This window comes from Tamandua tetradactyla, chromosome X (assembly GCF_023851605.1).
Source record: "Tamandua tetradactyla isolate mTamTet1 chromosome X, mTamTet1.pri, whole genome shotgun sequence".
NCBI lineage: Eukaryota > Metazoa > Chordata > Mammalia > Pilosa > Myrmecophagidae > Tamandua > Tamandua tetradactyla.
Window position 1 is genome coordinate 5658349 of NC_135353.1, and position 12265 is coordinate 5670613.

The following is a 12265-nucleotide window of genomic DNA, read 5'->3' on the forward strand; positions in this document are numbered from 1 at the left end:
TGCGGTGCTCCCCACCCACCTCACCCATCACATGGCTCCCCATTTCTTTCTCATATCCTGAACTCCATCGCCAGCTCACATATATCAGGGCTGAGCACCCCCTGCCCACTCTCTGTGCTGTGGTGTCCTCAGTCCCAGAGTTCTCCCAGTGTCCCTGATCTCAGGGACTTCATGTTAGAAAGTGGAACTTTGCCAGATGCTTCCTCCCAGAGAAACCTTTTATCAGACTACATGTGCTGAATTTAGGGGACAGAAAGGATGGCCAGTGACCGCCTGAATTCCTGGAGGTCAGGGACCATTGTTTTCCCCCTGCTGCCCTGGGTCTGCTCTGTGGCCCATGCTGGCCGTACCACAATCACTCTGAGGTTTGGACACTTGTCCCCATTTTACAGAGGAGAAAATTGAGGCTCAGAGGAGTGAAGTAACTTTCTCATAAGCAAATAGCTACATGAGGAGGAGAAGAGTCTGCTCACAACTTCCCCTGTGTGCCTGCCAGCTCAGTTTAAGCTCACAATGGGCCCTGAGGCCCAGGAGATAGGAGAGCCGTTGGGACCCCTGAAACCAGCCCAACCCATTGTCAGGTTATGACAACATTCAGCCAAGCTTCGCTTTGCTCTCAGGACAGCTGGGGGGCCAACGGGCCCCCCCATCCACCCAGTTCAAGTAGCAACTCCTGGGGTGGGGCAACTGAGGACAATACACTGCCACTCACGTAACTGAGGGGCTGGATGTGACCAGAGCCAGTGGCACTCACCCCCCACAGCCCCAGGGATGTGCACAGCCATCACCCGCTCACTTCGTACGCAGTGATAGTCCTGCTACAGGTACCCACACTGGGGCCAGGCTTTGTCTACCAGGAGGGGAAGTAACACAGACACCCGGACGTTCCACAGTGGCAGGCGGTGAGATGCAGGGACATGAAGGGTAGTTCCAGTTAGCCTTTGGCATGGGTCTGGTACTGACCCTTCCATCTGGGTGTGTCTACATCCTAGATTCATTTCCAGCCGGGTAAGGAGGCTGTGGGGCAAAGAGCAGAGGAAGAGCACCCCTCCCCGGCCCTGCCCCCAAGCAGCACCCCGGCACTACTCTCTTGTGCAGCTCTCACCACCACAACTCTCAGACCTGGGAGCTGGAGGGTAAGCAGAGGCTTCTCTGCTGGCAGAGCAGAGACAGGGGGAAAGCAACTGGCCGGTTAGCATGGCTTAGACTTCACAGCCCAGCTGCCGCCAGCCCCAGGGGCATGGTCCCGGCTGGGGATATTAATAACAGCGGTGCTGAGTGAGCGCTCAATTGCGAGTATTTTATTAACGACAACCAAGTTCACTGGGGCTGAGAATGCCAGTGGCAATCAGGCTAAACCTTAAAATAAATGTTGAAATGGGGGATTCTATCCCAGATCAATCAGAAAGCAGAGAGACTCCTGAGTGGCTGCCACACACACGACAGGCAAGGGTGGGATGGCAGACAGCAGCGGGAAGCCAAAAATGAGTGAGCCTTAAGACTTTGACGGGGTCTTCACAAATGAGAAGAGGTCGATGGTCCATCAATGTATAAAATGGTGCAGCCCTGGCAGTAATCTCGAAAATGCAAACTAAAAATGCAACGAATTTCCAGTGTCCACCTACCAAATAGGCAATAATGAGAGTCTGAGCATGCCAAGTATTGGCGGGGATGTGGAGCAAAACACACTGCTGGTGGGGATGGCTAACACGGCAACGTCGAGTAACAGTGACCACACAAACATCACCCCGGGCCCCAGGCGTGTGACCCCAGGAAGACATCCTGGAGAATCCCGCACACATATGAACGAGGAGGCCCGTTCAAGAATGTTCAGAGCAGTATTATTCATAAGCGCCAAACACTGGCGCAACCCAAACATCCACCAGCAGTAGAAAGGATAAAGCATAGCACAGCCAGGCAATGGAATACTATACGGCAGGGGCCAGCAAACTATGTAACACAGCCTATTTCGGTAAATAAAATTTTATTGAAATACAGCCAGGCTCATTCATCGACATATCATCTAAACCTGGCTTTCCCACTCTAACAGCAGAAGTGTGCAGCTGAGATGGCGCCAATGTGGCCCACAAAAGCTAAAACATTTGCTGTCTGGCCCTTTATGGAAAAGGTTTACTGACCCTGGCTATGGGGCAAGGAAAATGAACAAACTGCAGACACACACCACATAGATGCATCTCCCCAAAATAACACTGAGCAAAAGTATTAGTTGCAAAAGAATACGTGTAGAATCTTTCCATTCAAAGAAAATTTACAAAGAGACTAAGCTAAAGTCTGCTGCAAAGGAGGGCAAGCTTCTAAAGCAAGGCAAAGCAATGCCGGTCAGCAGTCAGGCCAGCAGTTACCGCTGGGCAGAGAGGGTTCCAATCTGAAGGGGCACGTGGGTGTCTCTAGCACGCTGGTCATGCTCTACTGGCCAGGGTCGCAGGCATGGGACGTGTGCTGCACAGACACAGGCAGTTACTGGGGGAAAGTCTAAGAGAGGAGACTCCTCACTAAATATTACTTTACTTATTTAACAAAATTTCTTTCTTAATGTGTTACATTTCCACAATAAAAAATATATATTCAGACAAAGTTTAACTAAAATTAAGATACACTTCTGCCCCATCCAATATAAGGATATAAAAATGGTAAAATAAAATGCAGAAGGGGCTATAGTCAAGTGGCTGTCATTTGGGCCTCAGAGCTGCTGTGAATCCTTGACTTCCTAATGCCCCCCGGGAAATCTGTCCTAAGGCCCTAATTTCAAAGGAGGAAAACCTTCAGGTATAAACATGTTCACTGCAGCCTCTTTTTTTTATGATTGATAATCGGGGTAAAATAACCTAAGTAATCTACAATCATTATAGAATATGTGAAAACTGCTGAGAAGGATAACTAAACAGTGGGGGGAAAAAAAAGCCCAAAACACCAAACTACCACTGATTCCAACACAGAGAAAACCAATATTCTGACTCATTTCCTAAGAGTATCTTCTACATCATTTTTTTCCCCTTTAAAAAGATGAGCTCCGGAGGCACGGAGCTGCGGAGCCCACGGGAGTGCACAGAGGGGGACACGGGACTAGGGAGGAAGCCAGGTCATGTTCCTTGGGCACACTACCTGCACCAGCGTAGTCCTGTGACCACCAACTCACTCCACACCCCATGCACCTGAACCCCTTCACCCACTCCCATTCCCCGCGCTCCAGGCGCCCCCACCCCACCAGCCCCCACCCCACCTGCTGCATACCCCCACCCCAAGTACAGCCCAACCCACCCCTCCTACACCCCTCCGGAGCACAACCTCCCCCTCCCCATTTGCTACAGGCTGTTACCAGCGCATAAAGGCTGCGGGCACTAACCTCCATGCCCAGGCTACCCCTGTCCCCTGCCCATAGTGTCGCACAGCCTCACCCCACCCCCATTGAGCTCTGCACATTCATTTATGGCACTCCCAGGCCCACGCATGTGCACGGGCCCCCAATCATGTCATTCAGCTCTGGGAACTGCACATTACAGCAGTCCTAGAACTGCGCATGCACACAGCCCTCAGCCTCACTTCCCAGCTGTGAGGAAGTGCTGACTTGCACAGCCAGGTCACATCTGCCCCCAATCTACAAAGGCATAATGCCAACCTGCTGCCACAGCTCTACACAAGCGCACAAAAGGCCCTGTGCCTTATACCAGCACACAATAGGGTTACGCCCCCCAGACCCGTGCACCTGCACAGCTACATCCTCCCTAGCCACTGGGCACCCACATTCACAAGCATCAATGTAACATCCCCAACCTGCACCCATACCTACCCTGAAACAAATCACCACACTGAGTGCTCCATGCCGTGCCCTGCTCCTCCCTACTGTATAACTATCCCGCAAACACAAGGCCTTAAATTACTGAAAGAAATCAACTCCCAAAGTAAATCAATCAAGACATTTACATGCTGCGAAGACAACAGAAGACCACTAAGCATATCACAATGCAGACAGATACAGCCCTGCCTAATGACCAAATTGAAACACCAGAGACACAGACACTGGAACAACTAATCAAAGATGTTCATACAACTCTACTTAATAAAATAAGTGTGATAGAAAATGACATAAAGGAGATCAAGAAGACAGTAGAAGAGCACAAAGAGGAATTTGAAAGAATAAATAGAAAAACAGAGGAAATCACAGAGATTTAAAGACTGTTAACCAAATAAAAAACACACTAGAGGTACACAACACCAGATTTGAAGAGACAGAAGAAAAAATAAGTGATATAGAGGACAGAATAACTGACTTCAAAGACTCAAAACAGCGAATGACAAAAAAGATAGAAAAAACTGAATGAGAACTCAGGGAAATGATAGACAAAACAAATATAAGAATCACTGGTGTTCAAGTAGGAGAAGAGAGGAGTAAAGGGCTAGGAAGAGTAGTTGAGGTAATAATGGGGGAAAATTTCCCAACCCTCATAACGGACATAAATATACAAGTCAAAGAAGTCCAAAGAACTCCAAACAGAATAAATCCAAACAGGCCTTCCTCAAGGCACATGCTAATAAGTCTGTCAAATGTTGAAGAGAAGCAGAAAATCCTGAAAGCAGCAAGAGAGAAACAATCTACCACATACAACGGAAATCAAATAAGACTGAGTTCAGACTACTCAACTAGCACCCTGGAGGCGAGAAGGTAGTGGTATGATATATTCAAGATCCTGAAAGAGAAAGACTTCCAGCTAAGAATTCTGTACCCAGCCAAATTGTCCTTTAAAATTGAGGGAGAGATTAAAGCTTTAACAGACAAAAGTCCTGAAAGAATCTGTTAACAAGAGACAGGCCCTACAAGGAATACTAAAAAGACTTCTGCCAGCTGAAAAAAAAAAAGACAGGAGAGGGAGGTCTGGAGGAGAGCACAGAAGAGTACCAGTAAGGGTAACTTAAAGGATGTTCTAGTTTGCTAGCTGTCAGAATGCAACACACCAGAGACGGATTGGCTTTTAATAAAAGGGGATTTATTTTGTTAGTTCTTCAGAGGAAAGGCAGCTAATTTCCACTGAGTTCTTTCTTACGTGGAAGGCACAGGATGGTCTCTGCTGATCTTCTCTCCAGGTCCCTGGGTTCCAACAGCTTTCCCCCGGGTGACTTCTTTCTGCATCTCCAAAGGCCTGGGCTGAGCTGCAAGTGCTGAGATGAGGAATGCCAAGCTGCTTAGCTGTGCTACGTTGCGATCTCTCATTTAAGCACCAGCCAATTAAGTCAAACGTCACTCATTGCAGCAGACACGCCTCCTAGCTGACTGCAGATGTAATTGGCAACAGATGAGGTTCACCGTTGGCTTATGTCCGCAGTAACAAGACTAGGTATGCTCACCTGGCCAAGTTGACAATTGAATCTAACTAACACAAAGGATAAAAAGAGAAAGGAGGGAAAAGAATATACAGATTTATTTAAAAAAAAATTAAAAAGGTAAGATGGTGGAATCAAGAAATGTCTTTTCAGTAATAACTTTGTTAATGGACTAAACTTACTAATTAAAAGAGTGGCAGAATGGATTAAGAAACATAATCCAGCTATATGCTTATTACAAGAGACTCATCTTAGACACAAGGAAACAAACAGATTGAAAGTGAAAGGATGGAAAAAGATTTTCCACACAAGTTGTAACCAAAAGAAGACAGAAGTAGCTATACTAACATCAGACAAAATAGACTTTAAATGTAAAGACCTCATAAGAGACAAAGAAGGACACTATATACAAGTTAAAGGGTCAGTTCACCAAGAAGATACAACAATCATAAATGTTTATCCTACCAATCAAGGAGCTCCAAAGTTTATGAGACAGACATTGGCAAAACTGAAGGGAGCAATAGATGTTTCAACAATAATAGTAGGAGACCTCAATACACCATTCTCCTCTATAGATAGAATAACCAGACAGAAGATCAACAAGGAAATAAAGAAGTTAAATAAGTTGATAAATGAATTAGACCTAACAGACATATATAGTTTATCGCACCCCAAAGCACACATTCTTCTCTAGTGCTCATGGAACATTCTCCAGGATACATCATATGCTGGGGCATAAAACAAGTCTTTATCAATTTACAAATATTGAAATTATTCAAAGCACTTTCTCTGTTCACAATGGAATGAAGCTGGATCTCAATAACCACCAAAGAATGAGAATATTCACAAATATATGGAGATTAAATAACACATTCTTAACCAACCAGTGGGTCAAAGAAGAAATTGCTAGAGAAATCAGCAGCTATCTGGAGATAAATGAAAATGAGAATACAACTTATCAGAACTTATGGGATGCAGCAAAGGCTGCGCTGAGAGGGAAATTTATTGCCTTAGATGCCTATATTAAAAAACAAGAAAGAGCAAAAATCGAGGACTTAACAGCAAACCTGTAGGAACTTGAGAAGTTTCAGCAAACTAACCCCAAAGCAAATAGAAGAAGAGAAATAACAAAGATCAAAGCAGAGATAAATGAATGGGAGAACAAAAGAACAATAGAAAGAATTAATAAAACCAAAAGTTTATTCTTTGAGAAAATCAGTAAAATTGATGGGCCACTAGCAAGACTGACAAAGAAAAAAAGAGAGAGGATGCAAGTAAATAAAATCAGAAATGAGAAGGGGTGCGTTACCACAGACCCTGAAGAAATAAAAGAAATCATAAGAGGACACTATGAACAACTATACACCAACAAACTAGGCAACTTAGATGAAATGAAAAATTCCTGGAGACACACAAATAAGCTACACTGACTCAGGAAGAAGTAGAAGATCTCAACAAACCAAACACAGGTCAAGACATTCAATCAGTCATCAAAAATCTTCCTACTAAGAAAAGCCCAGGGCCAGATGGCTTCACAGGGGACTTTTATCAAGCATTCCAGAAAGAACTAACATCAATCCTGCTCAAACTTTTCAAAAAAATTGAGGGACTAGGAACTCTACCTAACTCATTTTATGAAACTAATATCAAGATCAGTAAAGATGCTATAAGAAAGGAAAACTACAGGCCAATCTCCCTAATGAACATAGATGTAAAAATTCTCAATAAAATACTAACAAATCGAATCCAACAACACATAAAAAGAATTATACCCCATGACCAAGTGGGGTTTATACCAGGAATGCAAGGATGGTTCAACACAAAAAAATCAATTAATGTAATACAATTAATGTAATAATCAATTATTGTAATATTACATTAATACAATTAATGTAATATTAAGAAATCAAAAGGGAAAAATCACATAATCATTTCGATTGATGCTGAAAAAGCATTCAACAAAATGCAGCATCTTTTTTCTGATAAAAACACTCCAAAAGATAGGAATCAAAGGTAACTACCTCAATATGATAAAGGGAATATATGAAAAACTGACAGCCAGCATCGTACTCAATGGAGAGAGACTGAAAGCCTTCCCCCTAGGATCAGGTACAAGACAAGGATGCCCACTGTCCCCACTATTAGTCAACATTGTACTAGAAGTTCTAGCTAGAGCAATCAGGCAGGACAAAGAAATAAAAGGCACCCAAATTGGAAAGGAAGAAGTAAAACTCTCATTATTTGCAGATAATATGATACTATACTTGGAAGATCCTGAGAAATCGACAGCAAAGTTACTTGAGCTAATAAACACATTCAGCAAGGTGGCGGGATATAAAATTAATGTGCAAAAATGAGTAACATTTCTATACACAAGCAATGAGCTAGCTGAGGAGTCAGTTAAGGAAAAAATTCCATTCAAAATAGCAACTGAAAGAATCAAATACTGAGGAATGAAGTTAACTAGGGTCATAAAGGACTTGTACACAGAAAACGACATAGCATTGATAAAAGAAATCAGAGGAGATCTAAATAGGTGGAAAGACATTCCCTGCTCATGGATAGAAAGACTAAATATAGTTAAGATGTCAATTTGCCCCAAACTGATCTATAGATTCAACACAGTACCAATCAAAATTCCAACGTACTTTGAAGATTTGGAAAAGCTAACTACCCAATTCATCTGGAAGGGAAAGAGACCCTGAATAGCTAAAAGCATCCTTAAGAAGAATGAACTGGGAGGATTAACACTCCCTGCCTTTAAAACCTACTATAAAGCCACAGTGGTCAAAACAGCATGGTACTGCCACAAAGACAGAAGCATTAACCAATGGAATCGAATTGAGAGTGCAGAAATAGATCACCAAATCTATGGTCAACTGATTTTTGACAAGGACCGCAATCCCCTGAACTGGGACAAAATAGTCTTTTCAATAATTGGGCATGGAAGAACGGGATATCAATAGCCAAGAGAATGAAAGAGGACCCTATCTTACACCCTACACAAAAATCACCTTAAAGTGGATCAAACACCTGAATATAAGAACTAGCACCATAAAGCTTCTAGAAGAAAATGTAGGGAAACATCTTCCAGACCTAGTAATAGGAGGTAGCTTCCTAAACTTTATACCCAAAGCACAAGCAACAAAAGAAAAAATAGATAAATGGGAACTCCTTGAAATCAAATGCTTCTGCACCTTAAAAGGCTGTCAAAAAGGTGAAGAGGCAGCCAACTCAATGGGAGAAAATATTTAGAAATCACATATCAGACAAAGGTTTGATTTCCTGTATATACAAAGAAATCATACAACTCAACAACAAAAGAATAAACAATCCAATTACAAAATGAGCTAAAGATATAAATAGGCATTTTTCTCAAGAGCAAATACTGATGGCTCAAAAGCACATGAAGAGATGTTCATTTCCACTGGCTATAAGGGAAATGCAGATCAAGACTACAATGAGATACTATCTCACACTTGTAAGAATGGCTGCTATTAAGCAGTCAGAAAACTATAAATGTTGGAGAGGATGTGGGGAGAAACTGGGACACTTATGCACTGCTGGTGGGAATGTATAATGATGTAGCCACTATGGAAGACTGTTTGGCGGTTCCTTAGGAAACTAAATATTGAGCTGCCCCATGACCCAGCAATAGCACTACTTGGTATATACCCAGAAGAGCTGAAAGCAATGACACAGACATTTGCACACCGATGTTCATAGCAACATATTCACAATTGCCAAAAGATGGACAAACCAAATGCGCATCAACAGACGAGTGGATGAACAAAATGTGGTATATACATATGATGGAATATTATGCAGCAGTAAGACAAAATGACGTCCTGAAGCACATGACAAGATGCATGAGACTTGAGGACATAATGCTCAGTGAAATTAGCCAGCCACAACAGGACAGATACTGCATGATTCCACCTTTATGACCAGCATAAAGGTATAATCAGAGACTTATAATACAGAATACAGGGGACTTAGAGATACATAGAAGGTAGAGATGGGTGAACCATTAGCTAATGAGGCTGAACTACAAAGTAAGGGAATAGATAGGAGTGAAGGTGATTCTCTAGCAGGTCTAGAAGTAATATTACCGTATTGAAGATGAACAAGATTGAAAGGGGTTGTGTAGACGTATGTGTCTCACCAACTCACGCTAGAAATATGAATGCATTCTTATAAGAATTACTTCAAAGATAGGATTCTTGCATAAAGAGTGTTTAAGTCCAGGGTACAGGGGGAAAACTGCTATTGCATGCTATGAGCTACGTTCAAAAGGAAACCATCAGCACTACCACAGCAACAGCAGAGGTAAATAATTGGGTGAGGGACAAGAGTTAAGAGGAGGTTTAGATTTCCTATTTGGTGAGGGTGTGTTTATTGGTTTTCTGCCTCTTGGGAACAATGAAATTATCTAAAATTGAGAATGCTGATGGACTGTGGACTTTGAGCCTTCAACATGATGCCCGATGAATGCAGGTGGCTGAAGGATGCACTGACGGAGACGTAGAGTGGCGAACGATGGTGTACACTTAGGAACAAAGGCTGTGCAGCTACAAAAAGGAACAACGTCGTGAGGCATGCAACTATGTGAATTCACTGTAATTACACATAAACTAGAAAAAGAAATTAAACGATGGTCGCACATTGTGAATGTAAGTAATGGCACTGATTTGTGTACACGAAAGTGGTCCCGCTGGGAGATGTAAGGAGGTATATGTTACCACAATAAAAATTTTTTAAAAAGAAAAGAAATCAACAGTGCTGGAAGGAAAAAGAATGGAAGGAAGGCAACCAAAGAGATGACTCTGTGTCCGGTTGCCAGGTTTTCACCTCTGCATGCCTGTGGATTACCCGATTTTCTACATTTACTGTTCAGATTCAATAGTCAGTAAAGAACATTCCTTTGGAGGAAGGAAAACCTCATGCACGAAAAGAAGAAAGTGAGGTGCTGGCTCCCAAACGCTCCCAGTCAAGCCCAGAGAAAGGGACACCGGGCCAGCCTGTGCCCACCCTCGAGCGGGCACCCACGTACCCAGGCTGGTCACAGAGTTGCTGCTGCCCCAGCAGGTCGGCTTGCCCTGTTGTTTCTTCACCATCTCCATGGTTTTCTTAGAAGTGTCAGTGACTTCCATGATCGCATTTAGCAACTAGGAATGAAGGGAGAACGGGGCCAGGGTGGCGGGGGGAGGTGAGGGCAGTAAACGCCGAGGGCCTGGCCTCAAGATGGCATCCAGCTCCTCCCACTTGAGCTCCCCAGGTGTGTACCTTCTTTCTCCCTAGCCCCCAATCATCCCAAAGACGGCCAAGGGCGAGGGCCAGGATCCAGCTAGCCAGAGTTGCCGCTCAGAATTCTCAAACCGACGTCCCCTTCCTCCAGGCCCAACAGGGAGCACAGAAGCATGAGCCCCTCTGTGCCTTGTGGGCCTCGGTGCTGAGCGAAGTCCCGGCGATGGGACACACTGGGCAGCGCCCCTACCCAAGAGGAGCCAACAGCACACCGGGAAATTAAGGGACAAAGATAAAGGAGCCTTTCTGATGGGGAGAAGATTGTGCCCTAAATAGCTGTTGTGGGAATTTAGGGCCAGGCTGGTCAATAAAGCACTGTGGAGCCCCTCAAGCAAATGCCAGAGGATCCCACATGGCAAGTGTAATAATCATAACAAAACCGGGCTTTTAGGTTGGCATCTGGGGATCTGAAATGAGGAATCACAATATAAGTAAACAGTGACATAGTTAGGTTAGCCACTAGGTCCTAACGTGACAAGTGAGCACTTGTCCTGTTTTGTCTGCTTTCCCGCCTGTTCTTGGTCATACGCGAAAACACACTGACTGTGACAGGTCTGGGTGTCTCATGAAACTAACAGAAGGGACAGAAGCTGGAGGCATCCGGTCGCCAGGAGGCCTACTGCAGCCAGTGGGTGCCCAAGCCCCTTCATGCCAAGGTCTTGGCTTAGGAAATATCCCCAGGGAGGCACTGGGCCTCTTGCGGTGGGAAATCCACACCAGACCCACTCTCTCGACCCCAGCAATGGCACAGGGGCCCCAGGAGAAGGTCCCAGGCCCAGGGTCAAAACCCCAAGGCCCAAACCCTACTGTGCCCCTGGGGAGTGGGGTCCAGGGCCTCCTGGGACTCCTGAGCCCTGAGGGGTGTGAGGCCTGAGTAGGTGGAGAAAGCAGGAGAGGGGAAGAGGAAAGGATTATTCTTACTTGGCTGCAGGAAGTCAGAGTCTGGTACACGGCCTGGACGATGGGGCCGCACGGGTGGAGGTCGGGGCCAGGGCGGTGGCAGCACTCACCCAGCTCGTCGTCGTAGACTTGCAGGAAAGCCACGATGAGCTGGTGGAAGTCGGAGACAACCAGGCGCAGTTTCTGATCCAACGTGCTGATGTCGGACCCACCCACGGTGGCCCCTTCCTTCTGCTGAGAAAAGCACTGCGGAGCCAGAGCAGAGACAGAGGGGCCCTCTGGAGCACCCGGCTCCCTTCCACACCTAGGGGCAAGCCTGCTGGCTGCCCCTCACCACGTCCTGGCCCGCACCTTAACCCACGCACAGGCACAGGCCAGGGGCCAAAAAGAGTCGCTGGGCTTGGCAGATACGAGGGCTAGACACGATGGCTTGAGGCACATCGCTCTACCTTTCTGGCCTAAGTTTCCTCCTTGGAGAAAGGAGGAAGACGGTCCCAGAGTAGCTGGAGACAGGGTTGGGGGAGTTATGGGAGAGGAAGTTCAGGAAAGCACAGACCTCTAGCCTGGGGCGCTGCCTGAGGGCCAAGGTCAATTCTTTCTCAGCATTCCTCAAAAAGCGGCCCCATGCAGACCTGTGCCACATTCTAGAACTTCATCAGGCTCTGTGCACCCACCACCTCACCTAATACCCACAACCCCCACCCCTGCAAGACACTGCCCT

General features: G+C 45.3%; 1 protein-coding gene across 7 annotated transcripts in view; it reads right to left on the reverse strand.

Moving 5' to 3' along the window:
* Window positions 1–12265, reverse strand: part of HAUS7 (HAUS augmin like complex subunit 7) — a 30028-nt gene that overhangs the window by 2101 nt on the left and 15662 nt on the right. For 2 of the 7 annotated variants that reach the window (XM_077146262.1, XM_077146269.1), the window contains 3 exons: window positions 11566–11790; window positions 10391–10505; window positions 5061–5175 (listed from right to left, as the gene is read on the reverse strand). In XM_077146262.1, coding sequence (XP_077002377.1) covers window positions 5061–5175; window positions 10391–10505; window positions 11566–11790 — 455 coding nt within the window. The other 5 variants (XM_077146265.1, XM_077146268.1, XM_077146264.1 and 2 more) reach the window with 5 other exon arrangements.